Genomic DNA, 24,009 nt, shown 5'->3' with positions numbered 1-24,009 from the left:
ACTCTAATGTACTGCCTGAAGCAATTGCTTCCTATGTAAAACGAAAGTGAAGAGCAAGTAATTTTTTAGACTAAAGTAGGTTGATGCCAAAGTAACTGCTGTTTTGGCCATTACTTTCAATGTCAAAAACCGCAATTACTTTTGCACCAATCTAATACAATAAATACTAAAATTAATAGCAACTATTAGCTGAATGAGGCACATACATTGCTGATTTACATAAAAGCTCTTGGATTTCTTTTTATATTGCTTTACTGTTTACAAAATCACTATTGTTGGAAACTGAGATAATCCCAAACTATGAACAACATGTAACCCTTAGTCCCATCACCAGATACTTGTATAGTTTCTATCCTTCGATGACAAAAGGACCAACAACCACAGGTCACGCAGCAATACGCAGGAACCTTCAAGTGAGCTACCTGTCGTCTCAGAAGGGGCAAAGACTAAAATTCTGCTGTTAAGATTCTTAATATGTTAAAGTTTCTTATGTGGGAAATGGATTAATGCCATGATCAAGGAAGAAACGTAGGATGTGCATCAAGAGGAAGAGCAGGTGTTCAGTCATACTTAAGAAGAGATGAGAATGTTGAAAATAACAAAGATTTAATATCACTTATAGGAGTAGTAAGAAATATTTACACTTAACGAAAGATTTCTTTGAAAACTGAACCATATTTATACAGATGAGTAAAGATTTAGCAGTTGATATTTAAAGAGAAGATTAACAAAATAACTTGCTACTAAGGCAGAATTAAATTCCTAAGGAAACTCATTATATCTCAGGGACACAATGGCACAGCCTGAAGAAAAACAAAGCGAGGAGACTGAACTAATTTCTTCCCGTGACAATTTGATCCCAAAATTCCTACCTAGATATGCTGAAGCTTTGTTATTTAATGGTATTGACTTTTAAAGACAATTCTAAAACTACAAACCAATATTTTAAACAAGAGCAGCATCACTGTAATAAGAAAATATTTCAAAATAATTGCTTCAAAAAAAGTAGTATTAGTTTGGGTGTATCCCACCCTACTAATAAAATCAGTAATTTATTATTTACCTTAGACCTTATGCCTTAAGGAACACTTGCAAGGCAAAACTGACATTGTATGACATTTAAAAAGAGCCATTCATTTCCACAAACATTCTTCAGTCAAGCGCTGTGTATAATAAAGATCACGTTTTGGTTGCCTAAATTTTGGCTCAAAGTCCAATTATCATTTACACTGTACACAATCAAAGATACACTTTCACAGAAAGATTCTAAAATAAATGCACAGCATTCTCTTATCTTTTGTATCTGATGAGATTAACACACAAGATATTTGAGCTACTGATAACCTTACCCATCAGAGTCCAGAAAACAGTGAGCAAAAATGTTAAAAATAACCATATTATAAATTATTAAGTGGCAAACTTCTTGGGGGGAAAATACACATCTCTATATCTCTCACACAGTTCCTTGAACTGCTTTGGATCAATTTTTGTGGTTTTCGGTGATTTAATATAATGTTTATCAAGAGGGGTGCTTGTGTTCCAATAAAAGTGAAGTATTAATAATGTAAAATAATTTAAAAAGCATCCATTTCAATATCATTTTTAAAGCATATAATGCACAAATTATAAAAAGAACTTACCAACTCTATCAGGGAGGACTTCAAGCGCAGAAACTCTTTCATCTTTATTAAGTTCTAGTCCATAAACACAGTCAAATCCATCGTATTTTATAAGATACAAAGAAGGATTTACAGGCACCTGGTCCAGAACGGTTCCTTTCCACTGGGTAACAGGGCCATTCCCCTCTTTCCACCCATGCTGAATCCTGCAGCCTACGATGTTCCGCCGGGGCTGGGAAACAGGTTTGCTCGGACCCACACTGCTCCGATGTTTTCTGTATTCACACATATACACACATAAGGTATTATCTCAAAAGTATGCATGCCTAGAGCTAACATAACCACTGGCTAGCATGATCTCATTACAGATGGTCCCAATATATGTACAAACTCATGTTTGCCACATTCCTGCTTCAGGTGACTCAAGGTGGTTATCTTCCACCCCTGTACCAGTGGTGGTGACTGGGTAACATGGTACGTTAGTAATATGAGCTTGTTGTGCACTTCCACTGTGTATAGGCAGAAAAAACTACTAGTCAATAGCAACTTAAGCCCTACCATTAAGCATCAGATTATCAGCTTTCTGAGTTTATTTTAATCCAATCAATTCAAAATTATCCAAGTTAATTAAAGAAGAAGGACTGATCCATGAAACACATGTTATCAATAATCACACAGGTATATAGCTTTATATAATATCCACTTCAAATTAAAAAGAAATGTATAACTATTCAATCTCACCCATTCCCGTGCCCAAATAATTCTGCCTGTACAGGCTTAACTAAAAATAAACTAGACAATCTTCTCTTAAACTGAAATCCAGATTAGCTTATATCAATGCACTATAGAAACATTACTTGTCTAGGAAACACATAATCTTAAAACTGAAGTTTATAACAAACAATGTAATATTACAAATTATTGAAACATCAAACTACTTTTTTTTCTGGTTTATTATTAGCAACTGAAAAATCTACATAGAAAGTTTATAAATAATACACCTGGCTCTTGATATCAGGAAAAAATCTTCATTTCACCTTGAAACCTTGGCTTCTTGGATGCAAGCTGAAGGCCAAAACCAAGACAACAGATGCTGATATATGCCAAGAGTGAAAAGAGCTGAAAGGAATCCCCTTCCCACAGTTTTATGGGTATAAAGCTCTCATTTCGTACACCATGAATAAAAGTGACTAACATCTGATATATAACACAAACAAGTTTTAAAGAAACAATTTATTGTAGGTTGTAATAGTTAAAACTAAAATTACATATTTTCTAAATAATTTACTTTAGACTGGTAACATAAATTTAGCTAAGTCAGAGGGGAACAGGCTATGAGAGACAATAAGGAGTACTCGTCGCAGAAGGGAAGCTTCTCCCCTGGGGTGAAAAACTAAGCAAGGGGATCTGAACCTAACCAAGGAGACTGGGAAGGAGATTCACAAGGCTAAGTGCAAGACTGTAAGGCCAGAAAACTCAGGTCTGCCTAGGCCCCTCGGGACTGTGCAAAAACCCAGGAAACCTTCCTTCCAGAAAGACACAGTCCCTCTGAGTACACAATCCTCACTGACCAGGACAGCACCACAGGGTAAGGAAAGCAGGATTCAGGCAGAAATGAGGGCGGCAGGCCTCAGAAAGTATGACAGAGGTGGCTACATAGAGAGGTCTTAAGCTAGGAAAGCTTTCCTGAAATCCTCTCGTTTACACGGGTCTGGAAGCATCACAGTTGGACAACATACGAAAGTATGTTGAGGAGGAAAGAGACTAACAATGTGACAGATGTTCTGACAGGCGGCAGCGGGCCTCAAAAACAGGCTTGTGAAGTAGATGAAAACTACTATCAAACACTGAACAAATGACAGAAGCCACAAAAGAGAAACTGTGATGATTACTTTTATGTGTCAACTTAACTGTGCCACAGAGTGCCCAGATTAAACACTGTTCACGGGTGTGTCTGTGCATTTATATCAGCAGACTGAACAAAGAAGATGCCCTCACCAATGTGGGTGGCCATAATCCATTCCGTCAAGGGCTTCAATAGAACAAAAGGTAGAGGAGGGAGGAATTTACCCCTTTTTCTTCCTGCTGGCCTGCCTGAGCTGGGACATCAGTCTTCTCCTGCCCTTGGACTGGAACTGACACCACTGGGTCCCCTGGTTCTAGGCCTGCAGACTGAATTCCCCTTCCAGCTTTCCTGAGGCTTGGCTTACAGACAGCACTCCATGGGACTTCTCAGCTTTCAAAATAGCATAAGCCAATTTCCTCATAATAAATCTCCTTCATATTTTATCTACTTCCCAACGGTCCTATTTCCCTGAAGAATTCAAACATAAAAACATATATCAGAAACAGAAAAGATGAGAAATGAGATCTCTAGACAAGATGTGAGAACTACCAGACAAAGTAAAGAATAATCTGAATTTTTTTTTTCAGAAATGAAGACTAGAAGAACATGAGAAGAAACAGACACCATGGGAGCATGTGAGGAAAGTGGATGATGAAAAGGGGACAGATGGGGACAAAAGCAAAAAGAATTAAGAGATGGTAACAAATATTCCAACTTCTGTATAACAGAAGAACCTAAAAACTAAAATCAAAGTTCACAGAAGAGAGTACTAAAACCGTAATTCAAGAAAACTTTCCTGAAACAAAACACTTGAACATACAAATGCACCCCATGGGAAAACCCAAAATGACTGGCGCTAAGGCATATCCAAGTCAAATAAACGAATTTTAAAGAAAGTAACACCCTTTGGGCATTTACACAAAAGGACCAAATCATGTGTAAGGGACAGACTCAGAATCTGACAGCAACACTCTATGCCAGAAGGCAACAGAGTAACAAACTTAAGGTTCTCAAGGAAAAGAAAATGTGAGCCAAGGATTTGTTCATCAGCCAAGAATGCACACGGACCTTCGGACCTTCGAGTATGAAGGCCTCCAACAAAACTGTAATGAACATGTCAGAAGGCAGGGGTACTATTTTTATAAAGTTACATGACAATGAGCTTCAGATAATCAAGGAACTCACAGAGAAGGTTCAGCACTGAGAGGAAGCAATGAATACATTTAACTGTAGAACAAATGGTGACAAGGAGAGACAATAGTGTGTAACCGTTATCTGTTCTGATATTTCAAATTTAACACAACTCTCCAAAACAGGAGGAAAGAATATGTAAAGTAGAGTAAGTATAGTGAGTGCCTTATAAAACTTAGATCAAAAAAAGAATTTAAATTAGGATTGTAGAGAGAAAGGAGATGACAAAGAGCTAAATTCAGTATTGTTCACAGTAAGGAACCTATATATATATATATATATAAAAATATATATAAACATGAAAATAAATAAAAAGTCTGTAACTTTACTACTCAGAGATAGAAGAAAGTTGATTTCTAGACAACTGCATAATCTCTAGAAATATACAACAACATCCAATTGGCCTCTTCAGGAAAACAGCTGGTGAAGGAGATTACATTTCCACTTTAGAATACAAGAATCCTTTGTAGTAATACTTTTTTTCTTAAACTGACAACCAGTTACATATCTTGTTTTGATTTCTAAGCAGAAGATCCAATGAGTTACTCCCTGTACAGGATTGGGCTTTCTTCATATTTAGTGCAAAGGCTAAGGTTAGTTCCCAAACCTCACTAAGGATAGAATTCAGTCATGTGTCCCATTTTGTAATTTACACAGACATTCCATGATTACTACCAAAATTATAAGCCAATACAGCATCTTCACCCATATGGTAGTTAACTTTGTGTGTCAAATTTGGTTACACCACAGTACTCAGATATGTGGTCAAACACTACTCTAGATGTCTCTGTGAAAGCATTTTTTAGCTGGAATGAACATTTGGATCACAGACTATGAGCACCAGCAGACTGCCCTCATAATGTAGGTGGACCTCATCCAAGAAAAATACTGGCCTCCCCAGAGAAGGGAGGAACTCTGCCTCCAGACTGGCTGTTCGTGCTGCAGCTTCAACTCTTCCCTGGGTCTCTAGATGGCTGGCTACCCTGCAGATTTTGAACTTGTTCAGTCTCCCCAATTGCATTAACCAATTCCTTAACATAAACCTTCCCCACTTCCCTCCCCATGTGTTTCTCTCTCTCTCTCTCTCTCTCTCTCTCTCTCTCTCTCTCTCTCTCGGCATGAAATTTTCTACCCTTGATTTTCAAGAAAACCAACATAAACGTGACCTATGACAGCAGAATTTTTCGTTGTCGCTGCTCCCTCCTACACTTGTTAGTAGCATTCCTCTGCAAATGGGAATTATCTGCAGTCGCTCCTGATAATGGCTGGAATCACATGTCAGAATAAGCAGTTTTTGTACTAAACACTTCCAAGGAGCAAACAAGGTCTCCTCCCTCTTGAGCATTACACAAAGGGCTTGCATCTTGCCAGGAGTCCTCCTCAAACCGGACCGGGATCCTTTAATTCTGAGGATGCATATTCCTCCCTTTTGAACTGATTTTATTTCCTCATCTTCTTATTAAGAGTTAGCTTTTGCTGTAGTAAATGATACCATGAGTCTCATACTTAACATTTTGTTCTGTGTTGTCTACCTGTCTTCTGTTTTCCTCACTTTCCTCTCTTCCTATATCTGTGCCGCTAGAATGATTGAAGTTTCTTTTCACTAAAGCCTCTAATGCAAATGATGTATCTTATTTCTAGTCTTCCAGCAATTATCTTTAATGTTCCACATATTATACCTAAACTTTCATTTTTCTATTACAATCTGTGATTAATCAAAACCTATACTTTTCATCCCCCAACCAAAGCAACACTAAAACCAAACAAGAAAAAATCCTTAGTAAAAGAAGAAAAACTTAAAACCTTACCTGGCTAATTCTACTGCATTGCTGAAATGTAGACTTTTGTTCCAAACTGATATTTTTCATTTTGCTACTATCTTAATAACTTTTTAATTTAGAAACAAGAAAGGTTTTTTGGTGGCTTTTGGCGTAGTATTTTCACATTTTTTTTCTCATGTATATTCTGTCTTTCCAGATACATCCTCTGGTAATTCTTTCAGGTAAAGTTCAGAAATACAAACTTGCTAGATTTTTGCAAGCCTCAAATTATTATTTTGCCCTCATCCCTGAATTGCCTATGTATACAAATCAGGTTCAAAATCTTTTTCCCCTCAGTACTTTGAGAGACAAAAAAACTTTCACTGTCTATTATAATCTAGAATTACAGACAATAGAAACCAATCTGATCCTTGTGTTCCTTTGAGGGGCAATTTTCTCTTCAAGGTATTTTATTTTATTATTATTTTTGGAGGGAGTCTCACTCAGTCACCCAGGCTGGAGTACAGCGGCGCGATCTCAGCTCACTGCAACCTCCACCTCCCAGGTTCACATGATTCTCATGCCTCAGCCTCGCTAGTAGCTAGGATTACAGGTGTGCACCACCACACCCAGCTAATTTTTGCATTTTTAGTAGAGACAGGGTTTCACCATGTTGGTCAGGCTGGCTCAAACTCCTGGCCTCAAGTAATCCGCCCCACCTCAGTCTCCCAAACTGCTGGGTCTTCAAGGAGTTTTAGAATTTTCTTTGTTCCTAGATTCTAAAATGTCACAAAGACTTGAGGCATGTGGTTTTAATTATCCCTCACAAGAAGTTGGTCAATCTAAAGAGAGCAGAGCAAAATTTTCACCCGTATGTAGTCTGGATTATTCTCCTCCTCCAACCCCTTTTGGAATGTCATCAGACAAATGCTAGCACTTTTAGATCAATCTTCCATGATTCAACTGCCCTCTCATATTTTTCATCTTGAAGAAATCTTTAGCTCAATTGTTAGTGAATTAACTAAACTCTACTTTCAGCCTATTGAATATCTTGCATAATATTTTTAATGTCTAAAAACTAGTTCTTTGTCATCATATCTCGAATGGTTTTTCTTCTCAATGAACATGCTTTCTGATATCTAAGTTTCATTTTTTCCTGGTTCTTCTAGGAACTCTTTAGGATCAGGTCTCCTCTGTTTTCTACACATACATGGTGATTCCTGGCTTGTATTTCTGTTTTGACTAGTGACGGTCTTTTATGTGGTTAGTGCTCTAAGATGCCTCATGATTCTTGGTGTTCGTATTTGTAGATGCAAGTCAAGATGAAGTGGCATTTGTAGATACAATGTATGTCTGCAGTTCAAGTCAGACTCTCTGGCCTCTGAGCAGTAAATGCAGGTTCTGATGACAGAAGTCACGACCCTCGTAGCTACACAGAGGCTAAGAAGTGACAGGTATCTTTAAGTCAGGAGGAGGTAAGCTGAGCATCTTCTGTTCCAATGTCAATTCCGTACAATCAATTTTCTTACCCTTTTAATATCTGGTGACTGTACCCAACCCATTCTATCTCTGATCCTGGCAGTAATCTAAATCTAGTTTATTTACTTTTTGGCACCAGAGTTCCTCAGCGGAGTCTTGACATAAATTTGTTCCTATCTGCTTGAGATCTAGAAACTTCTTAGTGCTCTGGTCTGCCAGCAGGATGACCTTTTTATATTAACAGTAACAAAAACTTAGAATTTTGATAATTTCATCATAATTTTACTACAAATTATGATGACGTACTATTTTCTATCTGCGTATAAAATGAATAAAACCTTTCTAGTGATCAGTTTGGCAATATCTGTCTAAAGTCTTACCATTTGGAGTTTCCATTGTTCCAGTGAGTCCACATCTACAAATTTATCAAAAGAAAATAATAACGGATGTGCACAAAGATATTACTAACAGGGGAAACTAAACATATAAAATGTTTAACAATAGGCCCCATTAATTTAAAAGTTCAGAGCGTATCTCTATGATGAACTATATACGTATTAAAAATCATGAAAAAGAATTTAATTTTAAAGAAATGGGGTCTTGCTATGCTGCCCAAATTGTCCTCAAACTCCTGGGCTCAAGCAATCCTCTTGCTTCGGCCTCCCAACTAGCTGGAACTACGTAGGGGTGCCCGCCACCATGCCCAGCTAATTTTTAATTTTTTTGTACAGACAAGGTCTCACTATGTTGCCCAGCCCGGTCTCAAACTCCGGGGCTCAAGCAATCCTCCCACATTGGCCTCCCAAAGTACTGGGATTATAAGTGTGAACCACTGTACCCAGCCTTAAAAACTTTTTATTTTAAAAACCCACAGGTGTAAAACATATGGCCACATGAAAAATTTTTATACACAATCCTTACAGGTATGTAGGAAGAAGTTTTTTAAAATATATATTACATCATTAAAATCTCTGGGTGATGGCATTATAAATAACTTTTCTTCCTCTCTGTTTACCTGTTTTCAAAATTTTCTACAACTTAAGTATTTCACTTTTGCAGCCACATAAAACACAATTGTTTTTTCCGAGACGGAGTTTCACTCTTGTTGCCCAGGCTAAAGTGCAATGGCGCGATCTCGGCTCACCACAACCTCCATCTCCTGGGTTCAAGCAATTCTCCTGCCTCAGCCTCCCGAGCAGCTGGGATTACAGGCATGTGCCACCACGCCCGGCTAATTGTGTATTTTTAGTAGAGATGTCACGTTGATCAGGCTGGTCTCAAACTCCTGACCTCAGGTCATCCGCCAGCCCTGGCCTCCTGAAGTGCTGGGATTACAGGTGTGAGCCACCGTGCCCGGCAAACCACAATTTTTAATTACTGCTACATTCATGCAATGTGTATACTAATTCGGCAAGAAATTTATATAAAAACAGATTTGCATATTTTAAGGATGGCAATTCCTACATTTATTTCTATTGCCTTTTTGTGATTCAAGAGCAATTCTTTTTTCAGAATGTAACTTTGTTGTTTCCAAGAGAAGGATTAAAGAATATCTGTTATAGACACTATTTCTGTCCAATTTTTTTAATGAATAACTACATTTGACTGAAAAGGCAAAGGAAACAAAGGTAATTTTCCCCTCAAGGCTGAAGGCAAAAAACGAGTAATTTAATAATATACTAATTGTTAAATCTGGAGTCCAGCTTTCCAATTACGGGGCCTTGAACGCACAGGCTGCTGAGAAGCCAAAGTTCACAAGGCAGAGTGTTTAAACAAACCGAGACTGTGCTCACCGCTAAGAGCACTGAAATATGGAAGCCGTTAACAAATTTATTTCAGTTCTTCCAACTAGTACCTACTTGAAGACAGGTTTAGATACACTAACAATATCTGATATTTGATGTAGATTACTAAAGCTAGGTGAGGAATGCCAAGATTTATTATATACTACTATACATTTTTTCTGTATATTTAAAATCTCCCACAGTAAAAAAAGTTATTTATATACTGAACAATTCCTAAAAGATATTTTAATTTCTTATCACTTATTAGGAGTTCTAAAAAATAATTTTAAAAAACTATTAATAAAGTTAAAGCTTACTTACATGAGCTGAAATAGTGTATATAAAAGCAAACTACTAGGGATTACTAGAAAGGAAATAAAATGACCAAACACCCTTTGGTCATATCTGGATCATTCAGTCTAAGAATATCCCAAATAGAGTAAACTGATTAGCAACTTAAATGTGATTTAAAATGAAGGTTCTTTGAATATAGTGATTTTAATTTAAATACTCTCTGGATATATATATTGTTAAAAGCCCTTCAGTCTCTTATATTTTCTTGGAAAAGGTGTAAAACATTCTTACTCTCATTTATCAGTTAGTAACATCCCCTCACAGGGCAATACTGTACAACAAATATCAAGATACTTTATTCAACCTGGGACATCTTGAAATGCAGCCAGAATTAAACATCTATAACCTCTTTTCTCGTTTCATAACTCCAGAAGCTATTTCTTGAAATAATTCAAGAAAAAAATAAAGTGATTGAAAGGTATTTAGCATCATTAGGGATAAGCTGGTATCAGTGTAACAGCTAAAAACACTTTTCTTGTAGTTTTGAGTAAATGGTGAACAATTACACAGCACTGCAACCATCTTTCACTGCTATCATTTTGTGTACTAATCTCCAACCACAATTTAACTTAGTTCTTCAATGTGCTTAAGATACCATTCCAGGGCGGGCACGGTGGCTCACGCCTGTAATCCCAGCACTTTGGAAGGCCGGGCGGGTGGATCACCTGAGGTTGTGGGTTCGAGACCAGCCTGACCAACATGGAAAAACCCTGTCTCTACTAAAAATATAAAATTAGCAGGGCGTGGTGACACATGCCTGTAATCCCAGCTACTCAGGAGGCTGAGGCAGAAGAATCCCTTGAACCAGGAAGCAGAGGCTGCAGTGAGCCGAGATCATGCCATTGCACTCCAGTCTGGGCAACAAGAGCAAAACTCTGTCTCGGGGTGGGGGGGGAACCATTCCAACAACGATTTAGTAGGCCAGTGCTTCTCAAATTTCAGCATGCATGTGAATCATCTGGAGATCCTCTAATGAGACTCTCCAAACCAGCCCCCAAAGCCTCTTGGATTCAGCAGCCTGAAGAGGAACCAAAGAATTCCTATAAGCTCCCAAGTGCCGAACTGGTGCTGCAGTCAATCCACGAACCACACCTTGGGTAGCACTGATTTAGATAGAACGCATAGTGTTCATGTTCCCAAAAAAGTAAACTGAGATTGTAGGAAACATTATGTACTCTTCTCAATACTTCAAAGTACCATCACTTTGTGCTGAAGTCTTGTGTTGAAAAACCTGTTTAGGAGTGCAAAAGGCTTATTGGGGAAAAAACAGACAAATAAAGAAATGGAAAGGAAAGGAAAGAAAAAAGACCTTTCATCTTTTTACCTAGACTCCCTTAATGGCTTGAATTAATTCCTATTCCTCATCAGCATTTCAATATCTAATCTTGGTAGCCAATATTTACAGACATCATACATGTTAAATTTTCAACAATCACAATTCTACCACATACCTGTAAATGCCTGTCATACACTGTATACTAGGTTGTAAGAATTAATTACTGATACTCTTGGTCTATTTGGTATTGTTATAAAGCAATTCTCCTACTCTGGGCTATGGTAGATTTTAGAAGAAAAGGCCAGTTAAATCAAGATAACTGTCTTTTTGCAAGATGCAAACCAGAAAGAGAGGGAAAAACCTGCTTTGCTGGTAATTGTTATTCAATAAAAGTTCTATGCCAAGTACTGCCATTTCCCAGATTAAAATGTCAACAATAAAACAAGATAGATCCTAAAAAAGTCAGTTCTCCGTCCACATTAGCATGGTTCCTTTCACTACTTTGTCTACACACTGTGTACTTTGGGAATACCAGAGATGTCCACGGCAAACATTCCAACAGCTTTAGGGCCTCCAAGTGCTACTCTCATTGCTGGCATGAATGACTTACTGCAAGGTGATTAAAAAGCATTCAATGTTCTGACCAACTTAAGACTGTAAACACCGTGGTGCACATAGATGCCCACACCAAGAGTTACCCAGTCTTCACGCCCACGACTGAAATAACCAATTTCTGAGAAGAGAAAACAAAACGTGCAGTTCAGTAAATATGGCGTGGTACTTAATAACAGGGGCTCTGGAATCAGACTGTCCTATTTGAGTCCTAGCTCAATCACCTACTAGCTGCGTGACCTCGGATAGGTTACTTAATGCCTTCATGCATCAGTCTCCTCATCTGCAATAAGGGGTCATAGTTCCTACTTGACAGGGCTATCATGAAAACTACATGAGAACACACCAGGGACAAGGTGGAGTACGACGACATTTTTGCCAGTGACTAGTATTTGTGTCTTATAAAATGGGAGGAAAAAAAAAATCCCTGGAAATACCTCTATTTAGTGTTTAGCAGATTCTAGTCCACTTTCTAAGTTAGTGAAAAATACACCAAAATCCAATCACCCCTTTCAACAGTAGCATGGAATGGAAATCTATTCCCTATTCAAATTGCAGGATGGGGGAGGGAATTTACATTTGAAAACTGAAAAGAAGTAATAAATTTGTCTTAGACACCCCCCAACTATATTTTCCCTCCAAGATGTACTTTTAGGCTGGGCACGGTGGTTCACGCCTATAATCCCAGCCCTTTGGGAAGCTGAGGTAGGTGGATCACTTGAGGTCAAGAGTTCGAGACCGACCTGGCCAACACGGTGAAACCCCGTCTATACTAAAAATACAAAAATTAGCTGGGCGTGCTGTGGCTTGCCTGTGGTCTCAACTACTTAGGAAGCTAAGGCAGGAGAACCAGTTGAACCTAGGAGGTGGAGGTTGCAGTGAACCAAGATTGCAACACTGCACTCCAGCTTGAGCAACAGAGCAAGACTCCGTTTCAAAAAGAAAAGAAAAGAAAAGAAAAGAAAAGAAAAGAAAAGAAAACACAGATGTACTTTTACTGCAAATGTTTGTCTCAAATCATGGACAGCCCAGAAAGGTGTATCCACCAGTTCCACCCAAAACACTGCAAGGTGCTCGGCCTATAGGAAAAAAACAGCTTGCTTCTATTTTCTTAAAAAACAAAAACCCAGCTATATAATGTGTCCTGTGTGGTCTCAGTACTTCACACCAGACTCCCTGAACCTTCCTAACACCTTCAGGGACAGGTGCTACTGTTCACTCAGTGCAGTTCTGTGACTTTTCCCTCAAGCAACCAGAGGTTCTTTCTCGGCCCCCCAACACTGACTTGAGAAGAGACAGAAGGAGTGGCCACCGTCACTGAGCCCCAGTGTCAAGCCAGGTGGCCCTTATTCCTTGCAACTCCCGTGAGTCAAAAGTAGAGAAAGTGAAGGGGAGAAGGATGCTATAGTTCTGCGTTTTTCTATATTTGATTTTCATAAAAATTGCATTTTAGAAAGGAATCTATGCTAAAAAGCTGCAAACCTCATTGTTCCAGTTCAATACCTTGATTTTAGACAGGATTAAGCCAACCTTAGATACATTAAGGAACTTCCACAGGCCTAACAGCCAAACTCCATCAGGCTTCCTAACTCGCCTGGGAGAGCCTGCCTCCCCACCAGGCAGCCTCTTCAAAGCTCCATGCAGCCATCCCTGCTCACTCCATGTGAAAAACAGTGGAAACTTCTGTTTCAGCCTTTCCTTCTACCCATCTTCAGATTCACACTGAGAACAGGAAAACGGGACTCACAACTTTTCCTTTCAGTTTCTCCCTTTTGCTAGAGAGTAATATGCTCAAAGCTTCCAGTCTTCAAGACAAGTATGTGTGCCTGTGAAAGCACTAAATCAAGGTCCCCAAATGTGGAACATACAGGATGAGAGACTTCTTCAGTTACTATGCATATGAACTTCAGGTGTTTCGTTTCTTATGCTTTAGAGAATCAAACCTATGAATTAATGAACAGTACTGCTTATTAGGATGAGGCAGATGGAATCTTATTGCACAAATAACACGCCCAAGAGCTCAAACCTATTAATATCTGAAATCCTAAGTAAATGAACTTTTAATCATAGATGATTAGAAAATACGGAAAAATGATTAGAACGCACATTAATATTCTAAAAGCCTTTAACTTAATTTGCAAAATCTATTTTGAATGAACTGTTCTGGTCTTGCAAAGTTAAGGTTTAATTTGCCTTTGTCCCCATTGTATTTAAGTTTTTCATCATTACCTAATATTTATGGCTTACATTTGTTTTTATTGCTATGCTTTATTTGTGGCAAGACACAGCTTAGTATTTATAGTAACGACATGATAATGAGCAAAAACATATCACTGGATATGGCAAAACCATGAAGATGATGAGCACATGGATAAAATTCCAGAAACTTAACCTCAGAGATACAAGAACTTATGTAGCTTACCTCCACATTTTTACTTTCCAGGTAGTTTCTTATGCTAAATATTACAAATATTTGTATTATGTATCACGTACACATTTTGGAGACTTTTGTTTGGTCCACTCACTAACAATTACTGAAGGGCATTCATCCAGCCCTTCCCTGATAGCCAAGAGGCCTCACATCCTCTTCAGCTATTACATTGTCGTGTCTAAGGGGCATACACTTTCAATACCAATATTTTGGGGAAAAAATGTTTTAAAGAGTGCCTCACATGGTGCTAGGGTCAAGGAGTGTCTTCTCCATATTTAATCATCTATGACTAAGAAGAGTCTTACAATCAGAACAGATTGTTCGAGTGACATTTCCAGTTTGTAATGGCATAGTCATCAGTATAGGATAGACAGCTGTGAAATCAATTATACGTAACAAAGTAAAAGTATTATAATTGAAGACATTAATAGAATCTTAATTTTCTTTTTTGGATGTAACTATGTCACACACAAAAAAAATTTAGGGAAAAAAGTGGCTTCTGTAAGCTGATATTTATAGAATTTAGGATGGAGAACACATTGTCGGTTTAAATACATGGCTATTGCATTATCTTTTAACATGGATATGCTTTCCCTAAATTCATAAGCTTTTCCTTCATATAAAAATGCTGGCCGGGCGTGGTGGCTCAAGCCTGTAATCCCAGCACTTTGGGAGGCCGAGACGGGCGGATCACGAGGTCAGGAGATCGAGACCATCCTGGCTAACAGGGTGAAACCCCGTCTCTACTAAAAAATACAAAAAGCTAGCCGGGCGAGGTGGCGGGCGCCTGTAGTCCCAGCTACTCGGGAGGCTGAGGCAGGAGAATGGCGTGAACCCGGGAGGCGGAGCTTGCAGTGAGCTGAGATCCGGCCACTGCACTCCAGCCTGGGTGACAGAGCGAGACTCCGTCTCAAAAAAAAAAAAAAAAAAAAAAATGCTATAAAACAGTGAGCGTGTGACCACATGTTAGGCAGGCCCTCCCAGCATAAGACATGGTCTCTGCCCAAAAGGAGCTCCTTGTCAAACAGTGGACCAAGACCAGGAGAGAAAGCCTGCACACAAGGCCCACACAGGCATTACAAGGAGAGAAGAGGGAGAGGTTCACCATGCACCTGCCACATTTACTACAACAGTTTTCCTTCCATTGGCCCAGTTCCCATTAAACTGGAGACAAATCACGTCCCAAAGGCTTTTAAAGGCTGAAGGGTAGAACTGGCACACTTCAGCCAGGCCAAGGCGAAGGGAACAGACAGAGAAGATGACTACATACTATTCCTCATCGCACACTACATCTCCTGTGAGCTAGGAAGCCCTCGATCACAGGGGAGGGGGCCTTACCTAGGTGATCTTGTATGCTGCGTAACAAAAGGTCACAAAACACTATTCTAGAACCAGTTTCAGAACTGCTTACTTGTGGGATGTCCTCTTCTTCATCATGTTGGCAGATACTCCAGCATGGCCTGTAAGAGAGATGCATATACAGTCGATGAAAACCAGATTTAAGAATACCTCAGAACGCAGGAAATCTTAACTTCTGAAAAACTGCTATACAGAACATGAAAATACACCATTATCAGCAAACATGTAAGAAAGCCACTTGTTTACTGAACTTTTAAAAAGGAGATACACACAAGAGATTCTTGAAAGACAAAATAGCAGAGGCAACAGTTCTCTACCCCCTCAAATCAGCCATAAAAGCACAAAACCAGAACTGCATGGACAAGAACTATAAGAAAAACTAAGTGTCAGTCTGGTGTGGAGGCTCATCCCTGTAATCCCAGCACTCTGAGAGGCCAAGGCAAGAGGATGGCTGAGGCCAGGAGTTCGAGACAGGCCTGGGTAACATAGCAAGACCTTGTCTCTACAAAAAAAAAAAAAAAAAAGAATGAGTCAGGTGTAGTGGTGCGCACCTGCGGTCTTAAGACACTCAGGAGGCTGAGGTGGGGGGAACACTTGAGCCCAGAAGTCGAGGTCGCAGTGAGCTGTGTTTTTGCCACTGCAGTCCAGTCTGGGTGACAGAGTAAGACCTTGTCTCAAAAAAACAAAAACAAACAAAAAAACCTAACCAGGCACAGTGGCTCAGGTCTGTAATCCCAACACTTTGGGAGGCCAAGTTGGGTCGATTACCTCAAGTCAGGAGTTTGAGACCAATCTGGCCAAGATGGTGAAACCCTGTCTCTCCTAAAAATACAAAAATTAGCCAGGCGTGGTGGTGTATAACTGTAATCCAGCTACTTGGGAGGCTGAGGTGGGAGGATTGCTTAAACCCAGGAGGCAGAGAGGCTGCAGTGAGCCAAGATTGCACTACTGCACTCCAGCCTGGGCAACAGAGTGAGACCCTGTCTCAAAAAAACAAAACAAAACAAGACTACGTGACAATCCTAGCCATAAAGTCCTAAATGGTACAAAACTGTCTTACTGTCATAAACAACTGAAAAACAGGATGAAATATATGAAACACCTGGTTTCAGATGCTGGGTGATAGGCAGCACAGGTGTGTGGGATCTGGGAGCAGAAAACACACATGGGGAACCCTGCACAGGCCCTTACCTCATTCCTGGAAGCAATTTTTGGGCATGGTATATGAAGGGGGAACCAAGAACACTATCCTTTTACCATGTCGTGAGTCAGTCTGGAGTTGGGAAGGGTGGGCTGGCTGGAATTTGTGGAACTACATGTGGGCAAGAAGGGATCTACTCAGAAGGGAAGCTCAAAAAGTCTGCATTTGGGGGTGGATGTCTTAAGTCTTTGGCTAACACAAATCTGCACATAATTCTGAGAAGTCACAAAGGGACAGTTGTCCAGATTCCATCGCCACCTCTTAACACTTGGGGCAATCAATAAAAATGGCAACAGATGGCCCTAACTGGGAAATATGAGGCAGCCTGGAACAAAAGCTCAGCACCTGCTTACCAAAATAGACTCCAATACTCTCTAAAGGGCATCAACAAAGTCCCAACACTCAACAACACAAGGTTTCAAACATTCAACACCAACAAAAATTATTAGACACAAAAAAATTAGCAGATTGTAATTCCATAGTTGAGTTGGCTATGAGTGAAACACAGTATTTAGCAGGCAAGGACATTGAGAACACTAATAAATATGTTAAAATATCTAAAGGACAATAAAAATACTTAAAATACAAAGTGGAAAATATAAAGAAAACAAATGAAATTAGTGAAAAATACACAATCTGAAATTAAAAATTCACTGAATGTGAGATACAAAGATGGGTGACTTTGACACACAGCAATACAAACTACTCAAAATAGCACACAAAGAAAAACCTGGAAGAAAATGAGCACAACCTCAGTGACCTTTAGGACAATATTAACTGGCCTCACACATAGGAAAGCAGAATCCAAGACAAAAAGTAGAGAGAGGAGTGAGGGGAAAATATAATGGTAGAAAGTTGTCCAGATGTGATAAAATGCATATAACCACAGGGCTAACAAGCTCAGCAAAGCCCAAGTAAGATCAAAAACAAAGGAAACCACACCAAGGCACTTCTTCATCAAATTTCTAAAAACCACTGATACAAATAAGTTTTTTTAAATAGCTAAAGAACAGAAGATACATTAAATATAGGAAAACAAAAATAAAACTGACTCCAAAATTGATGTCAGAAACAACGTAAGCCTGAAGACAGTGGAATACATCTTTAAGGTGCTAAAACATAAGCAAACCAGGCTGGTGCAGTGGCTCACGCCTGTAATCCCAGCACTTTGGGAGACTGAGGGGGGCGAATCACATGAGGTCAGGAGTTCAAGACCAGCCTGGCTAACACAGTGAAACCCTGTTTCTACTAAAAATACAAAAAATTAGCTGGGTGTGGTGGCGCACGCCTGTAATCCCACCTACTCGGGAGGCTGAGGCAGGGGAATCGCTTGAACCCAGGAGGCGGAGGTTGCAGTAAGCCAAGATTGTGTCACTGCACTCCAGCTGGGGCAAGAAGAGCAAAACTCCGTCCAGAAAAAAAAAGCAAACCAACTTACCTATGGACTTAAAATGCTATATTCAGCAAAAAATACCTTCCACTTGCAACACATTGATAATTAAACTAAATAGAAACAGTCTAATTGTACCAATTAAGACTATAAAGGGAAAAGCCAAACAAATTAGCCTCAAGACAAACAATGTTACCACAAATCAAAGGACAATTCCAAATTCTAAAAGAGTGAATTAATTAAAAAGCCATAATAATCTTAAATGCATATGAACTCAATTACAGAGTACCGAAACACATGAAGTAAATCTGACAGAAAGACAAAGACAAAGACATATCCATAATTATACTTAATTATACAACTCTTCTCTCAGCAGTTGATATAACAAGTGGATAGGAAAATCAGAAAGATTATCATGAATACGCCAATCAAAAAAATAGAAAAATTTAAAAAAGAAAATCAAAAGGAATATAGAAGACCTGAACAACCTGAACAACCAACCTTACTTAGTTGACATTTAAAGAATACTAAACCATTAATGCCAAAATAGTTTTTCAAGTTCACATGGCAACATTCACTCAGATACATATTTCTGAATCATACAGGTCTCAGGCGGAGCATGGTGGCTCACATCTGTAATCCCAGCACTTTAGGAGAGGCCAAGGTGGGCGGATCACTTGAGGTCAGGATTTTAAGACCAGCCTGGCCAACATGGTGAAACGCTGTCTCTACCAAAAATACAAGGGGGGGGGGGGGAGATGGAGAAAGAAAAAAAAAAAAGCCCAGGCATGGTGGTGGGCAACTGTAATTCCGGCTAAGGCAGGAGAATCGCTTGAAACTGAGACGTGGAGGTTGCAGTGAGCCAAGATCACGCCAATTCACTCCAGCCCAGAGCCAAGACTCCATCTCAAAACAACAACAACAATAATAATAATAATAATAATAATAATAATAAAAGTCTCAACATGTTTAAGACAATACAATCTGAAAGCAAAGTTTACAGTTCTTCTATGGAGACTAAAACTGGGAGATGGGCTGACTGCCAAGAACCGCTCTGCCCACTTCACCCAGCATGTTCATACGCACTGAGATGTGGACAGAAGCTCAGTAATAGCTAATGGGTGAAGAATTAAGCATGTGATGGCCTCAAACAGTGAAGACAAGATACAGACTGGAAGCAGGAGCAAGTCTACCTGAAGCATCCCTGGAACATGTCTGGTCTTAGAGTAGACAAGGATGGAAGGAGGTAAGAAATGAAAAAAAGAGAAGTAAAAGTAAAAAGTCTTTCAAGAGCTATTAGAATTGCACCAGGTGTCAAGAACCCTTTTCAATCCCCAACATACACACAACCCCACACTGGATGTACTGAGTGCCGGGTTCTAGGAAAGGGTGCCTCAAATTCTAAACATCCCCCTATGTCCCCAGAGTCAACACTTCCATTTAGAAGAAACAGAATTTTGCTATTTATCACTCAAGAAAAGGTAAGCCATTCATAATCAAAGAATTGAGAAAAATGAAAGTGAGCAGCACCACTATCCCTGAAATATGAGATCTAAAATGATTATAAAGAATTGGCATCTCCAAGGAAACTGAAGATATTATAACAACAGAATGGGAACAAGAGACTATGAAAAGGGAAAGCAGCTCCTGAAAATTAAAAAATAAATAAAGAGAATCTGGCATTTAAAAAGCTTGCAAGTTAACTAATTTGTCCATAAAAAGCTAAACAAACTGAAAAAAACAACAACTTCTTAGACTAGTCAGAGAACTGAGGTCACAAGACAAACAACTGTCCGCAAAACTGGAGAGACAGGCAGAGACAGAGAATCACAACTTACTAGATCAGAAACCTCCACACAGGAACCAGGGCCATGGTAAGAAAAACCTAAACTGCAACCGACATTGCTGGAGAATCAGCATGGGCAAGTCTGACAAAAACTCCAGGGGTTGGGGGCTGTCTTAAGAGGACCCCTACACTTTCCTGAATTTTTCCTCTACAAGCTGAAGAAGTTGGTCAAGCCATCCTGTCCCACAAGGGGTGGGGGTGGGGAGACTGAGAAGCACAAGCAAAGGTCACAACCCAGGGGTACAAGCCTCATGAAGAGATTGACAGGCAATCACAGGACTACAGGCTGCTTCCCCTCCCCAGTACACCTTACCACCACCTTGCTAAAGACCTGTTATTACCACAGCTCCTCTTACCCAGACATCATGTGCGCCTTTCAACAAGAAATCACAGGCTTATTGAAATGCAAATACTAGTATTAAGAGACAAAACAAGCATCAGAACCAGACTCAACTAGGCAGGGAATTACCAACTAGGTCTGTTAATTCCACCCAGACCAGGAATTTAAATGAACTATGATTAATATGCTAAAGTCACTAATGAGTAATACAGACAACATGAAAGAATAGATGGACAATATATACAGAGATGGAACTTCTAATAATCAAAGAAAGCTATGAATAAACACTTTAACAAAAGCAAAGAATGCCTTTCAGATATAGGCTTATTAGTAGACTGGACGGGACGAACCAAACAACGTCTGAGTTTAAGGGCATGTTAATAGGAACTTCCAAAATTGAAAAGCAGAGAAAATCCCCTGAATATCCAAGAAGTATGGGACAGGTATAAAAGGCATAACTTACACATTATGGAAATGCAAGTAGGTAAAGGAAGAAAGGAACAGAAGCAATGTAAAGCAAAGACTGAGTTTTTTTTTTTTTTGGGGAGTCTTGCTCTGTCACCCAGGCTGGAGAGCAGTGGTACCATCTCAGCTCACTGCAACCTCTGCCTCCCAGGTTCAAGCGATTCTCCTGCCTCAGCCTCCCAAGTAGCTGGGACTACAGGCATGTGCCACCCCAGCTAATTTTTGTATTTTTAGAAGAGATGGGGTTTCACCATGGTGGTCAGGCTGGTCGCAAACTCCTGACCTCGTGCAAACTCCTGACTTCGTGATTCGTCCGTCTCGGCCTCCCAAAGTGCTGGGATTACAGGCATGAGCCACCGCGCCCGGCCAAGACTGAGATTTCCCAGAAATTAATGCCAGACACCAAACCACAAATCCAGGAAGCTCAGAGAATGCCAAGCCGAATAAATGCCAGAAAAAAACCTACACCAAAGAGTATCATATTCAAACTGCAGAAAAATCAAAGGTAAAGAAAAAAAAAATCTTCGCTAGGCATGGTGGCTCACACCTGTAATCCCACTGCTTTGGGAGGCCGAGGTGGGTGGATCACTTGAGGTCAGGAGTTTGAGACCAACCTGGCCAACAAGGTGAAAACCCATCTCTATAAAAATACAAAAATTACCAGTAATCCCAGTTACTCGGGAGGCTACGGCAGGTGAACCGCTTGAACCAGGGAGGCAGAGGTTGCAGTGAGCTGAAATCAGGCCACTGCATTCCAGCCCAGGTGACAGGAGCAAGACTGTCTCAAAAAAAAAAAAGAAAAGAAAGAAAAAGAAAAACATCTTGAAAGAAACCACCTTACCACAGAGGAATAAAGAATTATATGAGACTTCTCCTCAGAAGCCATGCAAAGTAAGAAGATAGTAGAGGAAACTATTTAAAGTGTTGAGAGGAAAAAAAACTACTAACCTACAGTTTTATATCCTGCAGAATTACTTCAAGGGAAGGAGAAATAAAACTTTCTCAGACAAACAAAAAGTGATGAAATTTGTCACCAGCAGACCTGCCTCCTAAGAAACGTTAAAAAGAAGGTCTTTAGAAAGAAGGAGGCCGGGCGTGGGGGCTCACATCTGTAATCCCAGCACTTGGGGAGGCCGAGACAGGCGGATCACAAGGTCAGGAGATCAAGACGATCCTGGCTAACATGGCGAAACTCCGTCTCTACTAAAAATACAAAAAATTTAGTCGGGCGTGGTGACAGGCGCCTGTAGTCCCAGCTACTCGGGACGCTGAGGCAGGAGAATGGTATGAACCCGGGAGGCAGAGCTTACAGTAAGCCCAGATGGCGCCACCACACTCCAGCCTGGGCGAGGGAGCGAGACTGCCTCAAAGAAAAAGAAAAGAAGGAAAATTTAGCTGGGTGTGGCGGCAAGTGCCTATAATCCTAGCTACTTGGGAGGCTGACGCAGGAGAATTGCTTGAACCCGGGAGGCGGAGATTGCAGTGAGCTGAGATCGTACCACTGCACTCCAGGCTGGGCAACAGAGCAAGACTCCATCACTCCATCTTTTCAAAAAATAAAAATAAAAAAAGAAGGAAAATATAGGTCAGAAGCTCAGATCTATATAAAGGAAGGAAGAACATTAATGAAGAAATAAGTGAAAATAATGTAACAACATACAATATACAATTACAATAAAAACATATTTATAATAAAAATAGAATATAAAAACTTTTTTTCAGACAGGGTCTCACTCTGTCACCCAGGCTGGAGTGCACTGATGTGATTATGGCTCATTGCAACCTCAACCTCCCAAGACTCAAGTAGTCCTCCCGCCTCAACCTCCCAAGTAGCTGGTACTACAGGAATGCACCATCATGCCTAGCCAAATTTTTTTTATTTTTCATAGAAATGGGGTCTCACTACATTGCCCAGACTGGTCTGGAACTCCTGGGCTCAAGTGATCCTCCCACTTAGGCCTTCCAAAATGCTGGGATTATAGGCATGAGCCACAGCATACTGGCCTGGCCTATTTTTCTTAATCGAGTAACAATGTACGTACACACACACACACACACACGCGCACACACACACACACACACACACAATGAATGGCAGCGATGATGATACAACCAGACTGGAGAGAGAATTAGGAATACAGCCATCCCTCCGTATCTATGGGGGACTGGTACTAGGACCCCCTTCGACACCAAACTCCATGGATGCCCAAGTCCCTTACATAAAATGGTGTTGTATTTGCATCTAACATAGGCACATCCCCTCCCATATACTCTAAATCATCTCCAGATTACTAATAATGCCAAATACAAAAGCTATGTAAATCGTTGTTACAATGCATCATTTAGAAAAAAATGACAATAATGTACTTGTTTATATTATAGGCACAATGATATTTTTCTGGATATTTTCAATGTGTGTTTGGTTAAATCCACAGATGTAAAACCCACGGATGCAGAGGGCCAACTAAATTTTATCATTATAAGGTACATGGCACTACCCCTAAAGCAATATAATGTTATTTTAAAGTAGGCTTGGGGAGGGGGAGTTTTGTTTTTGTTTTTGTTTTTTAAGAAAAAAAAACGGGGAGAGGAGGGGAGGGAAAAGGGAAGAAAGGGAAGGAGAAAGAAAGGGAGAGGCCGGGCGCGGTGTCATGCCTGTAATCTCAGCACTTTGGGAGGTCGAAGCAGGTGGATTACCTGAGGTTGGGAGTTCGAGACCAGTCTGGCCAACATGGTGAAACCCTATCTCTACAAAAATACAAAAAGTAGCTGGGCATGGTGGTGTGCACCCTGTAGTCCCAGCTACTGAGGAGGCTGAGGCAGGAGAATTGCGTGGACCAGGTTGCAGTGAGCTGAGACCACGCCACTGTACTCCAGCCTGGGCGACAGAGCGAGACTCCATCTCAGGAAAAAAAAAAAAGTTCAAAAACTTAACTGGCTGGGCACGGTGGCTCACGTCCGTAATCCCAGCGCTTTGGGAGAGCAAGGTGCATGGATCGCTTGAGCTCAGGAGTCCGAGACCAGCCTTTGTGTTTTTTTTTTTTTTTTTTTTTTTG

At 40.1% G+C, this 24,009-nt stretch overlaps 1 protein-coding gene across 4 annotated transcripts in view; it reads right to left on the bottom strand.

Annotated features, from left to right (window-relative positions):
* Positions 1-24,009, bottom strand: part of SPIN1 (spindlin 1) — an 83,958-nt gene that overhangs the window by 14,746 nt on the left and 45,203 nt on the right. For all 4 annotated transcript variants that reach the window (XM_025359035.1, XM_025359034.1, XM_025359038.1 and 1 more), the window contains 2 exons: positions 15,764-15,812; positions 1,641-1,894 (listed from right to left, as the gene is read on the bottom strand). In XM_025359035.1, coding sequence (XP_025214820.1) covers positions 1,641-1,894; positions 15,764-15,812 — 303 coding nt within the window. The remainder of the gene's footprint in view (positions 1-1,640; positions 1,895-15,763; positions 15,813-24,009) is intronic.

Source organism: Theropithecus gelada, chromosome 15 (genome assembly GCF_003255815.1).
Source record: "Theropithecus gelada isolate Dixy chromosome 15, Tgel_1.0, whole genome shotgun sequence".
Taxonomy (NCBI): domain Eukaryota; kingdom Metazoa; phylum Chordata; class Mammalia; order Primates; family Cercopithecidae; genus Theropithecus; species Theropithecus gelada.
This window is presented reverse-complemented; position numbering and strand designations above follow the sequence as displayed.